At 43.5% G+C, this 25468-nt stretch overlaps 1 protein-coding gene across 1 annotated transcript in view; it reads left to right on the top strand.

The window, feature by feature from the left end:
- The window catches only part of CCDC12 (coiled-coil domain containing 12), a 77737-nt gene that overhangs the window by 16597 nt on the left and 35672 nt on the right, over positions 1-25468 (top strand). Inside the window, exon 2 of the mRNA XM_074986350.1 lies at positions 21452-21522. Within this exon, the coding sequence (XP_074842451.1) occupies positions 21452-21522 (71 nt within the window). The remainder of the gene's footprint in view (positions 1-21451; positions 21523-25468) is intronic.

Here is a 25468-nt window from a genome sequence, read left to right on the forward strand (position 1 = left end):
ATGGCTCTTCCTGATGTTTTGGTTGCCAACCCTGAGTCTAGTCTCTCCAAAAGATAGCAGTAAGCAGATGGCAAAATTATCCTCTGCAAAACCTAGGTATTCCAGAATTTAAAATAACCCCTGACAGATTTGCTCTGGATGGAAGCTGGATTCTTCATAATATGTCAGATGCTTTAAAATGGTGGTCTTTTTTTTGTTTTTGTTTTTGTTTTTTTTGAAGGCTGCCTTTTAGAGAAATCAATCAAATCTACTGCCACTTCCTTTTGAGAATACACACATACTATTTACCAGTTTTTCCTCCTAAAATTTACATTTAGATTCTTTTCTCATCTGCTTTAACATTTTTAAAAATACAGCTATAAATCCATTCCACATTCCTTCCTATTATAACTCTATTCTTTGGCGGGTCCAAGAATTTTGACCAAATATAAATAAAAAATATACACACATACAGGTTGAACCTCTCTTGTCTGTCACCCTTGCGATTTGACTGGCACTGAATGAGAGAATTTACTGGCCCAGGGGAGGTCAGTATTGTCTAGCAGCATTACTGACACTTCCACTGCTTACTGGGCTCTTAGAAGACATTTGGGGTAAATTACAGCTGAAGAACAGCACAGAACATTGAGAGCCAGGACTGGTAGCTGGAAACAAACTTCATGAGACTGTGGGAAACTTGGCCACACCCATGATACGTGGTTGTCCGGCTAACTAAAATCATGACGGGTTATGGATGTTGCAGGGTGCTGGATTAGAGAGAATATAAGAACAGCCACGCAGGGTCAGATCATAGGCCCATCTAGCTCAGTATTCTGTCGTCCGACAGTGGCCAATGCCAGGTGCTCCAGAAGGAATGAACAGAACAGGTAATCATCAAGTGATCAATTCCCTGTCGCCCATTTCCAGCCTCTTGCAAACAGAGGCTAGGGATGTCGTCCATGCCCATCCTAGCTAATAGCCATTGATGGACCTTGCCGCCATCAGAGGTTCCGCCTGTGCGTGTGCATTTTTTTTTTTTTTTGGATTTATCCCTATCTTATTAACTAGTTATTTCTTTTCAAACTGAACATGCACTAGTTCATTTAGAACAAAGCTGCATTCAGATCTTCCCTAATACTTACACAATGTGGAAACTGTCCTCCCATTTTGTGGAAATTACTGAAGTAGCTCAGAGCTGAGACCCTTCACCTAAACCTGGGTTTCTTTAGTCAGTAAGTGTGCCATGAAGCCTCTTGCTACAGGACAAGCCCAAGAGAGAAACCAACAGAACACCACTAGCCATCACCTACAGTCCTCAGCTAAAACCTCTACAGCGCATCATCAGGGATTTACAACCCATCCTGGACAATGATCCCCCACTTTCCCAGGCCTTGGGAGGCAGACCAGTCCTTGCCCACAGACAACCTGCCAACCTGAAGCAAATCCTAACCAGCAACTATACACTGGACCACAATCACTCTAATTCAGGGACCCATCCATGCAACAAACCTCGTTGCCAGCTCTGCCCACATGTCTACACCAGCAACACCATTACAGGACCTAACCAGACCAGCCACACCGTGGTGGGTTCATTCAGCTGCACATCTACCAATATAATTTATGCCATCATGTGCCAACAATGCCCCTCTGCTATATACATTGGACAAACTGGACAGTCTCTACAGAAAAGAATAAACGCACATAAATCAGATATCAAAAATGGCAATATACAAAAACCCATAGGAGAGCACTTCAATCTCCCAGGCCACACAGTAGCAGACTTAAAAGTAGCTATCCTGCAGCAAAGAAATTTCAAGACCAGACTCCAAAGAGAAATTTCTGAGCTACAGTTCATCTGCAAATTCAATGCCCTCAGCTCTGGCTTAAACAAAGACTGCGAATGGCTGGCTAAATACAGAAGCGGCTTCCCCTCCCTTGGTGTTCACACCTCCAGATCAACTGCTGGTAGTAAGCCTCACCCTTGCTGACTGAGCTAAGCTTGTTATCCCCAGCTTTGCTCTGGCTTATTTATACCTGGCAGATTTCCAAGACCAGCATCTGACGAAGTGAGTCTTTGCTCATGAAAGCTCATGCTCAAAACTTTTCTGTTAGTCTATAAGGTGCCACAGGACCCTTCGTTGCTGTTACAGATCCAGACTAACATGGCTACCCCTCCGATATTCAGTCAGTAAGGTAGCATTGACAACGTAGCACCATCTACACCAGCATTTTTGTTGGTGAAATGTGTGTAACTCAGGGTGTGTTTATTTTCACACCCCCGACTGACCTTAGTTTTGCCGACCAACGTATTAGTGAGTTGAGATACATTTTAGCTACGTAACTATTACATGATTCTAATTGCTGGCTTTCAAGTTTGTTTATTCCCTGTATTGCTTCAAAACTCAATCACTTGTAAATAATGACAAAATGAGAAAATCTTAACTCTCTTTTGTTAACAAACAGGTTTCTCCCGAAATGTTCTTCGGGTGAAGAAAAAGTTCTGGCTGAGTAGCTGGGGCAGTAGACTCCTGTTCTTGCATGGCTGACTGGCACTGCCTTTCAACAGGCTTTTTTGTTTAATTTATGAAGGAAAAAAGAAACGCCAGAAAATAGGTTAATCATCAGCTCCAGAAATGCAGAATTAGATTTGTCTTGCACCCATGTAGCAATGCTTAATTAATGTGTGCAAAGCTGTGAAACTTGCCTTGTATAGTTTGAAACTAACCTGTTTTGTAAATTCAGGGGTGGGGTGGGGAAAGGTCACCTAGGTAGAGAAGTTTCTGCTTGGTTCTAGCTAAAATGTTTACCTCTAACAGGTCTTCACAGGTAAAAACAAACCTCCCTGTTTTTATTTTGTTTTTTCTCCTGATGGGGAAGTGAAACCGTCTTGTTTGTGACATTTCGTTTTTGTCTAAAGACAGTAAAGGTAACAGTCTCGGTGAAATGCTAATAAAACTGTACAAGCTGGCTAGTTGTTTCCCTCCAACTTTAGGAAAGAGAACAGTTTTTATTATCTACAATGATTTAAAAATGGTCTTGGCTTTGTAAAATTTGCCAAGATTTCAGGATAACTGACAGTTTCTTGTTGCTTGTTTGTTGAGTGTTAAATGCAAGAAAGTTTCTGTTCTGGGTTGTAGAAAGGAAGTGTGCCATAAAAAGTGATCTGGGGCCAGAGCAAGCAAATGGTTTCTAACTTCTTTAAAATACAGTTCTGAGGATTATTTCTGGACATGATAAATTTTGTTGACAGGTTCAGACATTGTGATGGAGCTTCATGTGTACTGTAAATTAGTTACCATATATTGAATAGTAACACAGAGAAAGCCGTGCTAGTCTATATGGTGTCAAACCAAAAAAGAAGCACTTTAAAGACATATCAAAACAAAAAAGCAGTAAAGTAGCACTTTAAAGACTAACAAAATAATTTATTAGGTGAGCTTTTGTGGGACAGACAAAGACCTGAAGAAGTGGGTCTGTCCCACGAAAGCTCACCTAATAAATTAGTTAGTCTTTAAAGTAGCACTTTAAAGCAGTGCACTTTAAAGACTAACTAATTTATTAGGTGAGCTTTCGTGGGACAGACCCACTTCTTCAGGTCTTTGTCTGTCCCACAAAAGCTCACCTAATAAATTATTTTGTTAGTCTTTAAAGTGCTACTTTACTGCTTTTTTGTTTTGATAGTATATAGACTAGCACAGCTTTCTCTCTTACTAATCAACATTTAAAGACATATTGAAGGAATGCCTCTGGTAAGCTATTACTTTGTCATACTCAAAAGATAAGTCTTAACTGGCTCCACCAGGGTTCCTTAAACTTTTTGAGACTACAGATCACCAAACATTAATATTTTTAAACGGAACACCCAGGAAAATTTTCTTAAGTCATACCAACCCTCCCCTACCCAAAACAACAGCATATACATCAAAAACAAAATGAAGTAACTTAAACTGGTATCATAGCAAGGAAGAAGTAACCATTGCATCTGGTTTTAATCACAGAAAATATATATTTTTCCAAACGCTGAAGGCACACCTGCGAGTTGTTCACAGAACATAGTTTAAAAAACACCGGTCTATATAAGAAGTTACTTTAGTTTTGTCCTCACATGGTGTCTGTGCTCCAGTGCCCCCTATTGAATGCTCAGATGTAGGAACATGTTACTGTCTACTGGCTGCAGTCCTACTATACTGGAATCAATGTATTTCAGGAACTCTTACAGCTTTATATTTTAAGAGAGCTAATGCAGGTTCCTAACTGCATAAATGATTGTTTCTGTGTGCCAGGTTATATGTGATGGGATACAGGATAGTTTTCTGTTGTCCGTAGATGGCAAAAATATTAGGTAGTGCTATATGGATGCATGTTTTATTTAAGGCATTAGCCGTGATAGAGAGGTTTTTGCCCACACAAGCTTATGCTCCAAAATATCTGTTAGTCTCTAAGGTGCCACAGGACTTCTTGGGTTTTTTTCCCAGACTGAGGTGCAAGACAAACACCAATTTGCCTTTCAAGTATTAGAAACTTATTTTTGACGCTATTGAAAATTGGCGTCTGTGTCTATGTGAGAGCCTTTTCCTAACAGCAAAGATGAGGTTCCCTGCTGGCTCATGCTGTGCAGGGTGCATTGCACTCCTCAATAGCGGTCTGTGTCGACCTGAACAAGGTTGTTTCACTAAGGGATTGTGCTCTCTTCTGAAGATGTTAAGAATGTAAGAATGGCCACACTGTTTCAGATCAAAGGTCCATCTAGCCCAATATCCTGTCTTCTGACAGTGGCCAACGCCAGATGCCCCAGAAGTAGTGAAAATAACAGAGAATCTTCAAGTGATCAATCCCGTGTCACTCATTTCCACCCTCTGATAAACAGAGGTTAAGGATGCCATCCTTACCCATCCTGGCTAATGAGTATCGATAGACCTATCCTCCATGAATTTATCTGGTTCTTTTTTTGAACCTGTTAAACTCCTGGTCTTCACAACATCCTCTGGCAAGGAATTCCACAGGTTGACTGCTGGGTGAAGAAATATTTTCTTTTGTTTGTTTTAAACCTGCTGCCTATTAATTTCATTTGGCGGCCTCTAGCTCTTATGTTAAGGGAACAAGTACAGGACAAGCCTTATTATCTGGCATCCCTAGGGAACTGGGAAAGGCTGGATGATGAAATGTGACGGTTATTTGAGCTGAAGTTGACAGCTGGATCCACTCTGCCCTCCCCCATTACCCTCACTTGGGAAGTGGCCAGTCGGCCCCACTGAGCCCTCCCTTTCCCCCAGCTGAGCAGCGGGTACCCTGTATGTCCCATGCCCACCTGGATGGTAGGCAAATGTGCCAGTTTTCTGAGTGCCAGCTAACTGGGCTTTTGTTGTAAATAAATTTCTCCATAACTGTCATGATTTTATAGACCTCTGTCATATCCCCTCCTTAGTTTCTTATTTTTTAAGCTGAAATGTCCCAGTCTTTTTAATATCTCTTCACATGCTACCTGTTCTTAACCTCTAATCATTTTTGTTTCCCTTTTCTGAACCTTTTTGAATGCCAAGATGAGAAGAATCACCGCCTGGGTGCACTTTTGCAGTAATAAAGAAACACCTGCCAAAGAGATTCAATTAATGAAAATCCCCTCTCAACACATTTGAAGGAAATGCCACCTTCTAATATCAGAATATACCAGCATTGAGCAATACAGGTGACATCTATACAAATCACTTGCTGGGAAAGGGATCTGTGATAGAGTTTGCATCGAATGCACTTAGGGACTTTAGTGGGCCCTTAATAACTGGGCCTGGAGGGTTGACATTTGGAAAAGCGTGCCTCAAAATTTTTAAATTATTTAAAATAAAACAAAAACAACCTCTACTTTGCTTAAGATAGCAATGCAAGTTTGGAATTAAAGTTGTGGATTAGTTCTCAAATTATCCATTGTACCAAAGTCTAAATTTATTGCAGAGAGTATCGCCTCTGCGCAGTTAAATTTGAACCATTATACTCCCGTTTACATCATCTGCCCCTTTCTGACTTTGATTTGTCCTAGTATTCATTCTCTTGGCAGGTAAAGGATAATGTTTCTGGAACATTAGTAAAACGTTCACTAATATATTGAAATAATATTAGAAGGACCCCAATTTTAAATCTTCATTTTTGTTTATTTCTGTCTGTCTCAAAAATGGCTTGTTTCTGCCTCTTCAGTTTATTTTTTCATCTAGTTTAAGCTAATTGAAAGCTCATATGACTGGATCCTGGTCTCTTCAGCTATAGCTATTAAATAAAAACATTAAGCTCTTTGTATAGGTTTGGTTTCCGTAGAACTTCTATGTCAGTAATTTCATTTGTGATAGCACCTGTACTGTCAGCTGCAGTAGTTTTTGAAAGAAAATACTTAGGTAATGACATTCAGATAATACAAGTACATTTAAAATAACAAAACTGTCAATTCGGGAAAGTTATTGCGATGGTAAAAGGTATTTATACATGAATGATAAATATGGTCATGTTGATTAGATAGGAAGTATAAGAATTCGTGCCTGTAGTTATTTGCCTAGGATTTTGGAGGCATTGATGTGAAAACAGGATGTTTAGTATTTCTGACAAAGTAAGTTCTTGCGTGTGAAAGCTTATGCTCCAATAAATCTGTTAACCTATAAGGCGCCACAGGACTTTTCATTGTTTTTAGTTTTCAGAATCTATTCTGCTCCTCCTGATTGTTGCTCACGTGAAGTCACAGTGTTCTGGGTGTGATTGAATCATTTCCATAGCAGCCAACTGTGACTGAACAGGGTTTATGGCTTCGATAAGGAATAAGCACCAGGAATGCAACATAATCATGTTTTTATACTCTAATAAGTAGGGTGGGTATGAACAAATTGTTTCTAAATAATGGTTGTCACAAAGTATCAATGAATCTTTCAGTTCCAAATATATATTTATGAATCATTATGCTACGCTGGCTTGCTTCTGTAGGTATTAAAATGAAGCTTTTTTCTGAGCTGCTTTATTCATTTAACTACCCAGTTGGGGACTTAAAGCAGTTTGATCCTTTGGTAATTATGTAAAAATTCCTGTGGTCGCTAATGGAAACTCTGCTACCAGTGATATAAAGTAGATAGCACTTAACAGTCCTCTCAGGTTTTCCATTCTTGGCACTAAGAGAAGTAAGCGCCCCAGAACTGTTGTTAACACAGAGGTAAGACAACCCAGTGGTGTTTTGTGTCCGCCCCGAATGTGGAGAGTGACCGTTTCTGAAAACCAGGAAATACAAAGTACATGACATCTCCTTCAGTACAGCCTTACTTCTGCCTGCTGAAAGCAAAGCCCCACCAGGGCAGTAACAAACATTCTGCCCTCACAGACGCTACAGAAAGCTCTGGGAACAGTTCACACACGCACTGCAGGGTGCAGTCTAATTGTAACACCTTCTCTTTGCTAAAGCAAAACTTGGGGTTAGGTCGGGTGTAGCAAACGCTGGCCTGCAGTCAAACTCCATGGAAACTACCCCAGTCCTGCTAAATTGTTGTCAGATCTTCTGAGACAGTGCCTTCGCTTAAAGTGTGCCACCAGAAAGCTGCTCGTTCCTATGGCAAGACGACATCCTCTTATGAATCTCTAGTGAGGCAGCCTATGACATTCAGCCCTGAAATGAGGCATACTTGTTTTCAGGGTACACATGGTCCTCTTCTCATATCACCGAGGCAGACAGAACGTAAGAACGGCCATGCTAGGTCAGACCAAAAGTCCATCTAGCCCAGTATCCTGTCTTCCTACAGTGGCCAATGCCACATGCCCCAGAGGGAATGAACAAAAGAGCGAATTCATCCCGTCACCCATTCCAAGGTTTTGGCAAAATCCCTGCCCACCTTGGCTAATAGCCATTGATGGCCCTATCCATCATGAATTTACCTACCTCTTTTTAAAACCCTGGTAAAGTCCTGGCCTTCACAACATCTTTTGTTAAGCTGTTCCAGGTAGTCCCTCTACTTTTCAGTATAGTGCCAGCTAACATGGTGAATGCTGCTGGAAGTTCTAGAATTCAGATCTGTGGAATAATAAAAATGACATGCTTAGTCCTTCCTCAAAGCTCCATGTTATACATACATATGTTTTAATACCAGAGACCTTTAGATCATGTCGCTTGGCCTCTTATATATCACAGGCCAGAGAATTTCACCTTGGCCGTTTCCACATAGGCCACTTCCTTGGAAGTGACATGCTAATACATGGAGTGAAAGATGGTAATGAGGTGTGGATGCAAATTCCCCCCACCTCATTAGCATAATGTCACGTGATTTGGAAGAATTTTTGGGAAGAAGGGGCCTTCAGAAGAAAGCCCCCCCGCCCCCCGGTGCCCCGCTTCTACATGGCATTTTGGAGTCCAGAAGAACGGTCTTCCAGACTCCAAATCATGTGACATTATGCTAATGAGGTGGGGGGAATTTGCATCCGCACCTCATTAGCATCTTTCTCTCTGTGTATTAGCATGCCACTTCTGAAGGAAGTGGCCTGTGTAAAAACAGCCCTAGTTACTCTGCTGTTGAGAGTAGTAGCTTTTGATTGACTAAAGCACCTTACACTAAGGCATCCAGTCTTGATTTGAAGATGACAAGAAATGCAGAACCTGCCACTGTTTTTTGGTTGTTTAATATTTATACCAGTGTTTCTCAACCAGGGGTACTAGTAACCTTGGGGGTACATCAGCTCATCTAGATGTTGGCCTAGTTTTACAACAGGCTACATAAAAACACTAGTAAAATCAGTACAATTTAAACATTCATTCAGACAATGACTTGTTTCTACTGCTTCACATGCCTTACACTGAAATGTAAGTACTATATTTCCATTCCAGTTCCTTTGTTTGATAATAAGTAGAAAGTCAGCAAGTTTTCAGAAGTTTTTGCATGATTGTATAAGTAGGTAGTTTTTAAGTGAGGTCTAACTTGGTGGTATGCAAAACCAAATCTGACTCCAGAAGAGGGTAGAGTAATCTGGGAAGATTGAATGGCACTTGTTTCAAGACCTCAAGTTACCTTAGGACCGTGTTTCTCAGCCAATGGTATGTGTGCCCTTAGGGGTATGTGAGAGAAGTCTGGGGGTACTTAAAAATTTTTTTTTGAAAAAGGGGTACATTATTAAAAAAAAAAAGGTTGAGAAACACTGATTTGTACAACCCTTTCTGAAGCACCAGCAGGGCTGACAACCACCTCGGGCCCCAGGGCAAGCTGGGATGGGGTCCTGGCTCTGTGCTCTCAGAAGTGGGGCTAAAGGTTGAAGGGGCGGGGCCTTGGACAATCAACCCTTAGCACTGCCCAGATTGTGACGCTGCCCAGCCCCCTTTCCTGACAGCTGCGTGGAGCAGCAAACTACTACCTACTGGCACTTCAAAGGGGCCAGAGCTCTGGGCCCCTTTTAAATGCTGGGCCCCTGTGCATCTGCCCCCCGCCCCACATCAGCAGGCCCGCTGAACCACACCAAGCTCAAAGAGGCTGGGATGGGGCAGAGTTAAGGTTGCATTGAAAAGCCGGCTTGTCTGCTAACTTTGTATCTCACAGTTTTTAGAGACTTAAAGTTAGATAAGCTTCACATTCCCTGTGATAGGGAACAGCCAGCATGGTTTTGTTAAAAACAGATCATGTCAAACCAATCTAATAGCTTTCTTTGATAGAATAACGAGCCTTGTGGATAAGGGAGAAGCGGTGGATGTGGTATACCTAGACTTCAGTAAAGCATTTGACACGGTCTCACATAACATACTTATCAATAAACTACGCAAATACAACTTAGATGGGGCTACTATAAGGTGGGTGAACAACTGGCTGGGTAACCATACCCAGAGAGTCGTTATGAATGGTTTTCAATCCTGCTGGAAAAGTATAACTAGTGGGGTTCCGCAGGGGTCTGTTTTAGGACCGGTTCTGTTCAATATCTTCATTAACGATTTAGATATTGACATAGAAAGTACACTTATTAAGTTTGCAGATGATACCAAGCTGGGAGGGGTTGCAACTTCTTTGGAGGATAGGGTCATAATTCAGAAGGATCTGGATAAACTGGAGAAATGGGCTGAGGTAAACAGGATGAAGTTTAATAAGGACAAATGCAAAGTGCTCCACTTAGGAAGGAACAATCAGTGTCACACATACAGAATGGGAAAGGGACTGCCTAGGAAGGAGTACAACAGAAAGGGATCTAGGGGTTATAGTGGACCACAAGTTAAATATGAGTCAAGAGTGTGATGCTGTTGCGAAAAAAGCAAACATGATTCTAGGGTGCATTAACAGGTGTGTTGTGAACAAGACACGAGAAGTCATTCTCCCGCTCTACTCTGCGCTGGTTAGGCCTCAGCTGGAGTATTGCGTCCAGTTCTGGGCACCGCAGTTCAGGAAGGATGTGAAGAAACTGGAGAGGGTCCAGAGGACAGCAACGAGAATGATCAAAGGTCTAGAGAACATGACCTATGAAGAAAGGCTGAAAGAATTGGGCTTGTTTAGTTTGGAAAAGAGAAGATTGAGGGGGGACATGATAGCAGTTTTCAGGTATCTAAAAGGGTGTCATAAGGCAGAGGGAGGGAACTTGTTCTTCCTTGCCTCTGAGGATAGAACAAGAGGCAATGGACTGAAATTGCAGCAGGGGAGGTTCAGGTTGGACATTAGGAAAAAGTTCCTAACTGTCAGGGTGATCAAACACTGGAACGAATTGCCAAGGGAGGTGGTAGAATCTCCATCACTGGAGCTATTTAAGAAGAGGTTAGATAGATGGCTTTCAGGGATGGTCTAGAAAGTGCTTGGTTCTGCCATGAGGGCAGGGGGCTGGACTCAATGGCCTCTCGAGGTCCCTTCCAGTCCTACTCTTCTATGATTCTATGAAGGGCATGAGGCACCACTGGGTTAAGTCTGTGTTAACAAAGTCTGAGAGCGCTTAATTTCCTTGGTTTGTTAAAAATAAAAAAAAAATCACAGCACCTGCATGAATAACTGATGCTTTTGAGTTGCAGTATGTGTTTGCTGATCAAGACCCAAAGTTTTATCTTATGTTCTCAAGTCCTCATTGAAATAGCTCCTTGAATGTGCATATGTATTTGTCCAAGAAGTTGTCCTTAGCCTGAAGCCCTGCTTCGCAGGTGCACAGCTGTACACTGAACTAAATGGAGCTGGTTTGTGGATTTCACCGTCCCTCAGTTTTAGGGTGAGATGTTAATCCATTTGGGAGGCGATAAACACACAAATCACTGATGTGCCCTGTAGGACTGGATTCAGCCTGCTGATCAGCTGAGAAGGATAAATACCCATGTTGCATGGTGCGTGACCTCGGGTGTCATACTAAACTATATAAAGGGAAAAAACAAGGAGGCTGAAATACTTCCTGTGCTAACATTACCTCCTGCTGACCAGCAAGGCTTACTCTCCCATACCGTTCATGCTTGAATTCAGGAAGCTGCTGTAGCCCGTAAACTGGTGGTTTCCCCATAAATGCTGTAGGCATTTGTAGCACTGATGGTGCAACAGAGATATAGACCTTTGGATGCTGCCAATAATCCAGAGTCTGGAAAGGCCTTTGGGTGCAAAGGGTGAGCGCTGAGACAGCGATGGCTCGGAAGTTGGAAGAAAAGCGGCGGTGTCTTGCTGACATTTGGCTACACCCACAATGCGTGTTTTTCTGCAGTGTCTCCATCTGGCATTTACTCAGTGCTCTACGGCCAAATGTATCTTTATCACCACCTGGCACTTGCTAAGAGAATAAGAAGATAACACAGGGATGCTGGTTGTACCCCAGTTTGCAGCAAAGGTACTTGCAAGGCCCAGGTTCTGAAATCTTATGTGTCTGCCTATATATTGTTACTAACTTGGACTATCACCAGTTTGTTCTTTGTGACTCTTTACCACTAGCATTGCATAGCGTCGGGATGCTAGCCATGGATCAGGGTTGGAAGAGACCTTAGGAGGTCATCTAGTCAAAACCACCGTTCAAAGCAGGACCAACCCCAACTAAATCATCCCAGGCAGGGCTTTGTCAAGACTGGCTTTAAACACCTCTAAGGATGTAGATTCTAACACCTCCCTCAGTAGCACATTCCAGTGCTTCACCACCCTCCTAGTGAAACAGTTTTTCCTGATATCCAATGTAGATCTCTCTCACTGCAACTTGAGACCATTGCTTCTCATTCAGCCATCTGTCACCACTGAGAACAGCCTGGCTCCATCCTCTTTGGAACCCCCTTCAGGGAGTTGGAGGCTGCTAACAAATCCCCCCTCAACTCATCTCTTCTGCAAACTAAATAAGCCTAGTTCCCTCAGGCTCTCCTCAAAAGTCATGTGCCCCAGACACTTACTTGTTTTTGTTGCCCTTCACTGTCCTCTTACCAATTTTCCCCCAGCCTTTCTGTAGTTGGGGGATGGGAGGGCGAAATGGATGCGATCTTCCATATGCGGCCTCACCAGTGCTGAATAGACGGCAATAATGCTCCTATTAATTTAGCCTATTATGCCATTAGCCTTCTTGGCAGCAAGGGCACGCTGTTGATACATGTCCAGCTTTTCGTTCACTATAATCTGTCAGTCTTTTTCTGTAGAACTGCTGCTTAGTTAGCTATTTGGTCTCCAGCCGATAGCCATGCATGGGACTCTTCTGTGCTGAGTGCAGGACTTTGCCATTGTCCTTTTTGAACCTCATCAGATTTCTTTTAGCCCAATCCTCCAGTTTGTCTAATCCGCTTTTGAATGTCAGTGTCAGCCTTGTGGTAGGAGGGGTTGTGCCCTTAACAGGAAGTAGTCTTAAGTCCCCAGTAGCATTTTGGTAAAATGGTCTTTTTTTATCTCAAACCTCTTTGCTTTAACTCCCTCCTTTATCCACCCAAAAGTCATTTTCGTTTTGATGGCTTTACGCCAGGAGCAATGGATGAGGATTGCAATGTTGGAGACCTAAATAACGCCTGGATTATAAATGAGCAGCGCAAAGAGAGAGAAACTGAGTAACTCGTTCACTGGCAGTTCATCCAAAGGCTGGCTGTTCCCAGCAGACTGAGGTATGGGATAGACTTTCATTTGCAGGCAGCTAGCATGTAGATTTGTAGACTATAGCTGTACAGCTGCTTACAGTGCTGTGACTTATTGCTGCTAATAACCAGCATTGTTGGACTCTGCCCACAGGGCACATCAGAAAGAGGATGTACTAGAGCCAGGCGCAGAGTAATACAACCATTATTTTCAACCTCCCCTTCTGCTTTTAATTTAAATACAATAAAATAAAGTTGGGAGGCTCGCTAGGTGTAGAGCCTGCAGTTGACTTATTGATCTGCAGACCTGTGGAACCTGACCACCTCGGAGGAGGAGAACAGCTGAAGCATTTGAAATGTGGAGCTTTTATTAGAAATAGAAGCCAAAAGCTTGGCAATGCAGTGTTGTGAAGAGAAACGTTTCCTCTCCTGGAGCTTGAGAAATGAAAGTCCCGGTATTGTACATGGCCACTGAACAGCAGCGGAGACCATCTGCAGAAGATGATGGTGGAAGACAGCTTGCCAAGGAAGAAGTTGATGGGAAGGCAGAGTGGGGAAGGAGCAGACAATAGATCTATAATGAATTTTCCTGTATTAATTATATGATGGCTGTGTTAGAAAATGCATGTGTTCAGCTAGGAATCCCAGATGGTCAGTGAAACCCGCAGTATGCTGGGAAGGACAGGCGGCTGCAAAAACTAAATTGAACGAAAGGCTCGGCTAAAATGGCACAATGGAGAGCCTCTTTCCCAGTCTCAGTAAATGATAAGGACATTGTGGTCTGGTGATTGCAGCATAGCGCTGGTGGGAGTGAAGAGACGTGTTCTGCGCCTCGCTCCAACTCACTGCTGTGTGGCCCTGGGTTTTCTGTGCCATAGTTTCCTTTCCTATAGAATGGGTCTATTGCCACCCACCCCACACACTTTTGAGGTACTCAGATAGGCTAAGTATGATCACGGTATACCAGGGATCAGAGCGGTAGCTGTGTTAGTCTGGATCTGTAACAGCAACGAAGGGTCCTGTGGCACCTTATAGACTAACAGAAAAGTTTTGAGCATGAGCTTTCATGAGCAAAGACTCACTTCATCAGATGCTGGTCATGGAAACCTGCAGGGCCAGGTATAAATAAGCCAGAGCAAAGCTGGGGATAACAAGCTTAGCTCAGTCAGGAATGATGAGGCTTACTACTAGCAGTTGATCTGGAGGTGTGAACACCAAGGAAGGGGAAGCTGCTTTTGTATTTAGCCAGCCATACACAGTCTTAGTTTAATCCTGAGCTGAGGGTGTTGAGTTTGCAGATGAATTGTAGCTCAGCAATTTCTCTTTGGAGTCTGGTCTTGAAATTTCTTTGCTGTAGGATGTCTACTTTTAAGTCTGCTACTGTGTGGCCCGGGAGATTGAAGTGCTCTCCTATGGGTTTTTGTATATTGCCATTTCTGATATCTGTGCATTTATTCTTTTCCGTAGAGACTGTCCTGTTTGTCCGATGTACATAGTAGAGGGGCATTGCTGGCACATGATGGCATAAATTATATTGGTAGATGTGCAGCTGAATGAACCCACCATGGTGTGGCTGATCTGGTTAGGTCCTGTAATGGTGTTGCTGGTGTAGATATGTGGGCAGAGCTGGCAACGAGGTTTGTTGCATGGATGGGTCCTTGAGCTAGAGTGACTGTGGTGCGGTGTATAGTTGCTGGTTAGGATTTGCTTCAGGTTGGCAGGCTGTCTGTGGGCAAGGACTGGTCTGCCTCCTAAGGCCTGGGAAAGTGGGGGATCATTGTAAATCCCTGATGATGCGCTGTAGAGGTTTTAGCTGAGGACTGTAGGTGATGGCTAGTGGTGTTCTGTTGGTTTCTCTCTTGGGCTTGTCCTGTAGTAAGAGGCTTCGTGGCACACATCTGGCTCTGTTGATCTGTTTTTTTACTTCCTCAGGCGGGTATTGCAGTTTCAAGAATGCTTGGTAGGGATCCTGTAGGTGTTTGTCTCTGTCAGAGGGGTTGGAGCAAATGCGGTTATATCTTAGTGCTTGACTGTAGACCATGGACTGTGTGGTGTGTCTGGGATGGAAGCTGGAGGCATGAAGGTAGGCGTAGCGGTCAGTGGGTTTACGGTACAGGGTGGTATTGATGTGGCCATCGCGTATTAGCACCGTGGTGTCCAGGAAGTGGATCTCCTGTGTGGACTGTTCCAGGCTGAGGTTGATGTTGGGGTGGAAGTCCTGGTGGAATTCCTCCAGAGTCTCCTTCCCATGGGTCCAGATGATGAAGATGTCATCAATGTAGCGTAAGTAGAGACGGGGTGTTAGTGGACCAGGGGTGGCCAACCCGCGGCTCTTTGAGCAACGGAATGTGACTCCTGCTTAGAGCCATACGCCGGAAGTGCTCATTGCCTCTCTGCGCACGCAACCCAGTGCCTTGAGGGGGAAGCACATGGCAGCAGTGGTGGTGATGGCTCTGGTGAGTCCAGGCATTGCGTTAGATTGGGGGAGGGACTTGGCGATACTGGGCCCTGGAGGGAGGGATGGGGATTGGGTTAGAGCAGGGAGCTGGGGGTGCCTGACTCTGGAGGAGGGGAAGGGGATTGAGCCGTGTATTACATATTTTTATCTGTCTCTATCTATAAAATAGATATTTAATATTATATGTATAATTTAATAATATAATAAATATATAATACATGGCTCTTTGCACGCTATCCAGCTATTTTGGCTCTTAGTCTGTAACTGGTCGGTCACCATAGCCATATACTCTCTGTCCTCCATACAGGTTCTGTCTTACTGTGCATCTTATCCCTGCTGAAGGAGCTCAAAGGAGAACTTGCCTACAGGTTCCCGTAGTCTGCAGCAGACTCCAGCAGTGCTAACTAGAAACACTGATTAAGCAGTTCCTGCTAGTACGTAAGCAGAAACAAATGCTGAAGTTTGCAAGGACAGCTGCTAACACCTTCAGAAATGTGGAAGACTCTTAGAATTCCTGACTCTGCTGGTGTTTCACCTTATTGTAGAATCGTAGAAAATCAGGGTTGGAAGATACCTCGGGCAGTGACCTAGTTCAGCCCTCTGCTCAAAGCAGGGCCAACCCCAATTAAATCACCCCTGCCAGGGCTTTGTTAAGTTGTGCCTTAGAAAACTCTAAGGATGTGTATTCCACCATCTCCCTAGGTAACCCATTCTAGTGCTTTGCCACCCTTCTAGTCAAGCAGCTTTTCCTAATACCCATCCTAGATGTCTCCCTCTGCAACTTGAGACCATTGCTTCTTGATCTGTAATCTGCCACCATGGACAAGAGCCTGGCTCTATCCTCTTTGGAACTTCCCTTCAGGAAGTTGAAGGCTGCTATCAAATCCCACCTCACTCTTCTCTTCGGCAGACTAAATAAGATCCATTCCCTCAACATCTGCTCATAAGTCATGTCCTAAGCCGGGGTCAGCAACCCCCAGCACATGTGCAGAGTGGCATGTGAGCTGATTTTCATCAGCATGCAAGGCTCAGCCCCATACCTCCTCCCCGCTGCAGCCAGGAGCTTGTTCAAAGCCATGCCACCTGTGGATTAAGAAAAACCAGCTAATGCTACCAATTGCCACCTCACCGGTAAAGCTCTGCATCTCCATTTATTTACTAATGAAGCTGTTGTAAACAGGACTATTGGTGACTTTAAAAAGTGTCCCTGCCACTGGGTCAAAAGGTCAGATCTCAGCACTCTGCCTCAGAAAGGCTGTTGACCCCTGTCCTAAGCTGTTGTGTAGGAAGGTCCCAGCTTCTTCTGCATCTGTGACATGATTTTCTGTTGGGGGGAGTCTGTGTAAAGAGCCATATTGTGCCCACAGGGTGCTGTTCGCAAGTAAAGATGATGATTATTGACATTATAGGCAGTGCATCCTATCTTCTCTGGGGAGAGGCTGAGGTCAAGTATTGATTTACATCACTCTCTGCTGCGAGCAAATGTTCACTCTTCTCCACTCTCCTTGTGGACACTCACTCTATGGGGCTACAGCCGTTTACAGGGCTTTTCTGTTGCACTGATCCAATGTTTCATTTTCCTGAAGCAGAGTCATGAAGCTCCAGTCTTGTGGGGTTGGCAGGTGGGTGGAGGAATAAATATGAAGTGTCTTCAACGCCCACCTTCTGAGGCATTACTAAATAGCCAGTCCTCTTGTTGCCAATCTTGCAACATGCTCCAGTGTGAAAGTGACTGGGAGCATTATGAATCAGCCACATGTTAAGAAACTGAGAGCTTAATGCAGGTTGAAACTCTATAATGCAGGCTTCCTTCCTGCAGCAACTTCTGTGGTGTAGCACCCTTGGGTGCTCTGGGCCTGTGGCACTGTGGGGAGAAAGCTGGGGGCCTGATGCTGATCACCCACGTGCCCAGAGCTTTGGAAGTGGGAGGATGGGGGAGGAATGGGAACAGGAGGTGCTCAGGGGAAGAAGCGGTGGAGCATACCCCTCTCCACATTTCATCAGCGCCAGCCCCTCTGCAGTAGCAAAGGGGCTGTCATTGACCTTCCCTGGTTAGGCAGATTCCCTGTTTTGGGACTAGGCAGATTCCAAAGTGCCAGACCAGGGAGGTTTGGCCTGTGTTTATATTTGCTAGAAACATGTGAGCCTCTCCCTCTGTAACCTCTGAACCTCTGTAATCCGGAACTCTCTTGTCCAGCAAACTCTGTAATCTGGCATGATTTTAGTTAGCTGGACAGTTACTTATCATGGGTATCCAAGTTTCCTCTGGTCCCATAAAGTTTGTTTACAGCCACCAGTCCTGGCTCTCGGTGTTCTGTGCTGTTATTTAGCTGTAATTTACCCCTACATGTCTTCCACTGCTTACTGGGCTCTTGGAAGTATTGGTAATGTGCTAGAAAATATTAACCCCCTGTCGCCTGGCAAATGCTCTCGTCTGGCACAGTCAGTTAATACAGGTTGAACCTATCTCAGGACCTAACTGGGAACCTTGCTTTTCTCAGCTAGCGTATTGGTAAACTGTTCAAGTGAACACAAAAAGCTCTTATTTATCATTTGTATGGTCGCTGGAAATGGAATTGAGGGAAATTAAAGGAATTCTCCCTGCAGTGGCAAAAGGAAGTATGATCCACACATTGGTCTATTGATAAAGCAACTATGGGGTGCTATTAGAAAAAGAGTGTACAAAGGCCCTTCTGTGAAAAATTAAGTGATAACAGAACAATTCACTGTAAAGCCATGACTGTTTCTTACCTATTTGAGTTTCAGAAATAAGTTGTGCTTCTCAGCATTTTTTGGCTTTGCAGGCTGACTCTGGAAACATTAGCACTAGGTTTGAATGTTCCTGCTAATGAAACCTGAAATCTTGTTTAATAGCCATTATTACCAAGCAGGAATCAGAGTTAATTTCTCTGAGGAGAGAAAAACCTAAATTTTAAGATATTTGTTTAAGACCTACTCTATTTTTTGCTCTTTCAGAGCCAAGACAACAGGGAGAACTGCAGGATCTCAACATGTGGTGAGATGATGGTGTAGGGAGGAAGGTTTTATGTTTTTTAGGGACTGAGGAACCTTCTGGGACTGGCAGAGCTCTGCCTAGGCCAGAAAGGAACCAGACAGCTGGCATGTAAAATGAAAATGTTTGTAGAGGTTTTTTTGAGCTAAGCATTGCGGGAAAGCTGACAGGTATGGAGGAGCACACAGCTTGGGTGGAGAGATCCCTGAGGAATGGATTTATTAAAGGGGAAATTCTGTATCCTCGTAAAGAGAATAGGAAGGAATTTAGTAAAGTACGGGTAAGGAAGTCAACAGGAACACTCAAACGTAAGAAAATTTGACTGAAGTATGACATGAAGGCAAACAATGAAATCTCAACACACTGTAAGAGTGCTTATAGTCAAATTGCTAGAAGTCTAAATATTAGATGGGTGAACTAGCATTCCTGGCATTAAATGAGGATATTAACGTAATAAGTGTCATGAAAACTTGGTGAGATGAGACTAATCAATGGAACGTGGTGATACTGGGGTACAAAGTATACAGGAATGACAGAATAGGTCATGCTGGTGAGGGAGTGTCATTATACATGAAAGAAAGGAGAAAGTCACAAATAAAAAATCTTAAACTAATCAAACTGTGCCATGGAATCTTAATCTTTTTCTCGCTCTCTAGAGAGTCCATATTTAAATAATAAGAATATAGTGGTGGAAATATACAACCGACCACCATGCCAAAATGGTGACAATGGCTGTGAAATGCCTCAGGAGATTAGAAAGGCTACAAAGGCAGAAAATGCAATAATAATTGGGGATTTCTACTTGTCTTTATGTTGACATGCCATATGTCACCTCAGGAAGCAATGCAGGGGTAGAATTTTTAGACAGAATTAATGACTATGGCTTGGAGCAGCTAATCCTCGAACCTACATTGAGAGCCGCAGTTCTTGATTTCATCATAAATAAGGCATAGGATCTGGTTCAAGAGGTGGCTGAACCACTTGGTAATAGCTGTCATAATGTAATTAAAATTAGCATTTTCTCCCTACAAGGATCTTAAAGAAACCCACCACAGTAGCGTTTAACTTCAAAAAAGAGAACTATGCAACAAAGAAGAAGCTAGTTAAATGGAAATTAAAAAGATCTATAACAGGATAAAATTTCTGCAACACGTGGAGACTATTTAAAAACACCATGATGGAAATCAAACAAAATGTATACTTCCATACCCCAAAGAGCATGAGGACCACCTCACAAAAAAAAAAAAAAAAAAGGCCACCATGGCTAAACAGCAGAGCGAAAGAGGTGGTTTAGAGGCAAAAAGGCATCTTTTAAAAATTGGAAGTCAAATTCTGTTGAGTTAGAATAAGCTCTGGTAAGTCAAGTGTAAAAGTATAACAAAACAGACCAAGAAAGAATGTGAAGAGCAAATAGATTAGGACACAGAAACAAACAGCAGAACATTATTTAAGTACATCAGAAACAGGAAACCATCTACATTCAGTGGGCCCCTGGATGATGGAGATGCTTAAGGGAGCACTCAAGGAAGACAAGGCTGTTGTGGAAAAGCGAAGTAAATTCTTTGCATCGTTCTTCACTGCAGAAGGCATGGGGGAGATCCCCACACCTGAGCCATATTTTTTAGTTGGCCGGTCTGAGGAACTGTCCCAGTGTGAGGTGTCAGGAGATTGTGGAACGAAGTCGCCAGGACCATATTTTACCAGAATTCACATAGTAACTCTGAAGGAACTCAAATAGGAAATGGCAAAACTACTCACTATGGTGCACAATCTACTACTTGAATCAAACTTTGTACCAGCTGACCCAGAGGGTGGCTAAAGCAATGCATCTTGCTGTTTTTTAAAAAAAAGTTTCCAGAGATGCTGTACAGATTTGCTGGCTGGTAAGGAAGGGCCTCTCATTGATCAGTGACTGGTTATAAAATAGGAGACCCCGGGTATGAATAAATAATCAGCTATCACAAAGGAAGGAGGTAAGTGGAAGAATCCCCCAAGGATCTTCTGGGACCCAATGCTGTTGAGTGTATTCATACACGAGCAAGAAAAGGTGGTAAACAGTGATGTGTCAAAAGTTGCAGATCATGCAAAGTTACTCAAGATAGTTAAGTCCAAAGCTGACTGTGAAGAGTTACAAAGGGATCTCGCAAAACTGGGTGGCAAAATGACAGATAAAAGTCAGGGTAGATAAATTTAAAATAATGCACCTTGTTAAAAATAATTCCAACTACATGTACAAAATGATGAGGTTTAAACGAGCTGTTATCACTCAAGAAAGGTCTTGGAGTCACTGTGGCTATTTCTCTGCAAGCATAGCCTCACTGTGCAGTGGTAGACAAAGTTAACAATGTAGGAACCATTAAGAAAAGGATAGGTAATGCAACTGAAATTATCATAGTGCCATATAAATCTGTGATAATCTCCCACCTTGAATACTTCCTGCAACTCTGGTCGCCCCATTCAAAACCTATATTTTAATTGGAAAAGGTGCAGAGAAAGGCAACAGAAATGATTAGGCATATGGAAAAGGTTCCAGACAAGGAAAGAATAAGAGGACAGGGACTGTTCAGCTTAGACAAAAAGATTAGGGTGGGGTGAGGATATGGTAGAGATCTATAAAATCAGACTCGTGTGGAGAAAGTGAATAAGGAAGCATTTTTCACCCTTTCAGCTAGCACAAGAACTGGGTTACCCAATAAAATTAACAGGCATCAGGTTTAAAACAAACAAAAAGTGCTTCACAGAACACATCAGCCTGTGGAACTTGTTGCTGTGGGCTGTTGTGTTGGCCAAAAGTACAACTGAGTTAAGAAAAGATGTAGGTCAGGTCATGGAGGACAGATATGTTAATGGCTATTAGCTAAGACCTCTTGCTTCCCGTTTTCCGAAAGCTCCAGCTGCCAGAAGCATATGTGGTTGCATATGTCCTGTATCCTCTTCAATGTGGCCATAGTGCCCCTCTGTCCTTTTGTGAGTGGACATAATTCTGGGAAGTAGACGCTTGACAAACTTTTTTGTTTTGCAGAACAAGGACAGTGGTGAACCCGAGAATAAGCAGTTTAGAGAAGATGACGAAGAGGATGCCACCAAACACAAGTAATTTATTTTTCTGACACATCTCTGTGTGTTGTCCTAGTGCTGTTTTCCATGCTTTGCTAATTGGAGTCTTTTCTTGGCTTCTGGGGCCTGGATATCTCAGTGAAGATTATCTGCCATTGCGGGAAAATAATTTGCTCCTAGCAAAAGAGGGAATTATCAACCAAGAAATTTTCCATTTCATACACTTTAGGAAATGCACACGGCCCTTCTGTTTGGGAAGAACTCTGAGTGTGTCCAGAGTTCAAAGGAGGGCCTGTGGCTGTGGTGCTGTTTCCTGGAGCTGGCTGGAGCGATAGCGCTCTCCTGCTTTGCAGGGTCTGAGAGCCTTTAGGTCAGCCTGAGCCTGGACGTCAGCCCAGCAGTGAAACAGCACTGCAGATCAAGCTATATGAACTTAAGGCAGCAGGCAGGGGCCAGCCCTGGTTGTCTAGCTGCCGTGTAGATATACCCTTCCATACTGGCATGCAAGGGGAAGGCCGTCCCAAACACTGGACAATCAGAAGCTGAGCGCAATTTGAATTTCAGAAGCCATGGTTATATCTCTGTCGCCTCCTGACGCTCCTTAAACCGGGAGTTAATTTTGGCATGCAAGAATGATGGCCTGGAGGCCCAGTGTGGCTCTTGTTGTTTGTGTCCAGCTGCTGTGCTTTCCCTGTAGCTGCCCGGGACATAGACAAAGCTGATCAACTGCAGGCTTTTCTTGATGGCAAAATCAAGTCATTAGTTGATGTTGCCACTAGTAGGTATTTGTAGGTCCCAGCAGAGGACTGGGGGCTTTGAATTCCCCGTATGATCTCGGGAATTTCGTGTTCTCCCTTACCATCTGGCAGTGCAGTAATCCCCCAGCTTAAGAGCTGCATCTGAACTGCTGCTTCTTCACAGGAACATTTGCTCAATGATGCTGACAGGAGCAGAATGAAACTCTTGTGTCCCGGGTCTGTTTCAATTCTGCTGCAGAAGTGCTGTGCACAGGAATTGCCTGGGTGTAATTCTGCACTGCTGCTGAGGGCAGCTCATGGGATGAAGCATTGTGAAGAGGCAAACTTGTGTATCATAGTCCTGTTCTTGCGCCTGAAAGCGCGGAGAGGCCCTGCAGATGGTAAGTGAGCTGAAATACCAATAGTTTGAAGGTATACAGCATGGTGAATAATGAACGAGCTATTCTATTCCATCCCTCTGCCACTTGATATCCTTAGTATGCAACAAGGTAGGGCAGCATATTGTGATCTGGGTGACTAGACGTGCCAGACCTGTGGCATCTCTGCCATGCAACGATACGGCATTATTGTGCCATCAGCGATCTGTTCTTCCATACCCTGGTTTAGAACATGCAGGTGTTAGCCATGTTCTCTTTGGAGAGACCAAATAATGATGTGAAAACAGCCTCTATTGGCTTTCAGCCCTATAGTTCCTTCCTTTTTAAATGGTGGTATCTCGTCAGACAGCACAATGGGAAGCTTGAACTGTGCCAGAAGCCACGTTGTGTCCTACCACATCTTCAGCCTGTGTACTCTGGAGTTGGCAAACCACCTTCTTCTCCGGGGACTCTTGGGAACTGTCATAATCGCCTGCCCTTTGGCTGGTGCCAGGAAGGCCAAAGGATTTTTCCACTCGTGTACGGTGTCCTTGGAACTTCAGAGCAGCTGTATAAGAGAATTATAAGTGTGACACTGGCTGCTTCCTGACAGAAGTCAGTTTTGTGTCAGTGGGCTGAACTCTGCCCACAGATGCATGCCTAGGACTTCTGAAGAGGTCAGCAGGAATCATGCTTTTGAAAGTGCAATTTATTTTAAAAAGAGTAAAATTTGCCTTCAGTGGCAATTACTCCCAACAGATTGCAAGACCCTTTGTATGCATCTATCCAACTACTCTCTGGGTGTGTCTCCACTTGGCACTAACTTCAAAGTTCGCTTTTAAATTAGGCACTACATCTAAGTAGCCAGCAGAGAGTCTACACACATTTTTCCCTTACTTCGAAGGGAGGCCAACTTCGAAGTCCTTACACCAGTCCTGTAGGGTATGTGTAGATGCTCTACTTTGCAGTTCTTTCTGTAGTGTAGACACAGCTTCTGTGTTGTCAGGGTAACTTTGCAAGGTAGTTAGAATCATGCCTCCTCTGTGGAGGATGTCTAAATCTCAAATTGAGGTTTACTTGTTCAGCTGGTAGATAGTAGCTTTGCAATTAAACTTCTTTGATTGACTTAGTTTTGTTAGTAGCTCACTTCTTTACCTGACAAATATTCTTTTAAAAACAGAGTGACTTACAGCCATGGGAGGCTGATATCTTGCTTTCCTTCTGGATGAGCATCTCCCAATAGTGTCGCTAACGAGCCCAGCCCCTTGAGCTAGGGCCCAGTGTGTGTAACACCACCCTGCTTGCGAATTTGGCTGGTCGCTAAAGGTAGGCTGATGGGGTTCATCTTAGTCTTGAGAAGCAGTAGGCTCTGGAAATCAAAGCTTACAGGACAGCCGCTGGCTGCCCCACAGTTAAAGTAGCCGCAGCATTTCTGTAGCACCTTAGAGGCTGTGCAGCAAGCTAAGAAAAAACCTGTTGTGTGGAGCTGAAGATCCAGGCAAGTGAATTATAATTGTCCACTGAAGAATCTCGTGACCTACACTAATCCCTGGATGAGCTGTGTAACCGTTGTGGCTGACCTGAATCTCAAAAACGAGAAATGAGCCACCTTGCTTTGATTTCCTTGTAAAAAACTATCAGGAGAAAATAACTTAGTTGCCTGCCTCCTCACCAGCTTTCCTAAGCTCCCTCTGGCTGTTTTTGGCCTGGTGCACTTCATCCTGCATTGGCGTTTGGGGGAGAGGAGAACATATTGTCAGTAGTGTAGCTACTGGGTTGCTAAGTGGCTAAATTAATAAATGCAAAGTAATGCACATTGGATAACATAATCCCAACTATGTGTACAACATGATACAGTCTAAATTAGCTATGAACACTCAAGGAAGAGATCTTGGAGTCATTGTGGATAATTCTCTGAAAACATTGTCCCCATGAGAAGCAGCAGTCAACAAAAGTAACAAAATGTTAGGGACCATTAGGGAATGGCTACATAATAAAACAGAAAATATCAAAATGCCACTGTTGAAATCGACTTTGAATACGGAGTACTGTACTGCTCGGGTTGCCCGATCTGAAATATTAGAATTGGGAAAAGTACAGAGAAGAGCAACAAAATTGATTAGGGTATAGAACAGCTTCCACATGGAAGGATTAAAAAAGGCTGGGGCCATTCAGCTTGGCAAAGAGATGACTGAGGGAAAGAGGTCCATGTCATTCTTCAAGTCCCACCATTCTGCCTGTCCTGGCTGGGACCATTCTGGAGTTAGGTCGCTATGGTTTAAATAACACAGATGACTTTTCTTTAAAGCTATACATGTAGCACTTCAAATCTTGGTGAATTCTTGCTGGGTTTTCTTACTTTATTAATGGGGCTTTTTTTCAAGAATCTGTGCTGCTGGCTGCAACTTCTGAGCCAGCCTGCTAACTGGAACAGTTCGCCTCTGCTGTGTAAAGTCAGTTTAAGTAGTTATGCTTTAAAGAGTTCTCAAACTGAGTCTTCAGAAGTTTTGGCTTATGCCATGTGGTATAGCCAGAAAAGCACCCAAGCTGCACTGTCCTCATATTAGGGATAGAGATAGCCGTGTTAGCCTGTATTCTATCAAAACAAAACAACAGTCATGTAGCACTTTAAAGACTAACCAAATAATTCATTAGGGCGATGAGCTTTCGTGGGATAACCCACTTCTTCAGATCATAGCCTTACTAGAACAGACTCAATATATAAAGCACAGAGGTCCAAAAATGATCAAGGTTGACAAATCAATCCCTCCCTTTCCCGCCCCCCGTCCCTCTGCTCTTCCGATGTGCCAACCTTGATAACAATTTTTCTGATTTGCCAACATAGATAACAATTTTTGGACCTCTGTG

This window comes from Carettochelys insculpta, chromosome 2 (assembly GCF_033958435.1).
Source record: "Carettochelys insculpta isolate YL-2023 chromosome 2, ASM3395843v1, whole genome shotgun sequence".
NCBI classification, from domain to species: domain Eukaryota; kingdom Metazoa; phylum Chordata; order Testudines; family Carettochelyidae; genus Carettochelys; species Carettochelys insculpta.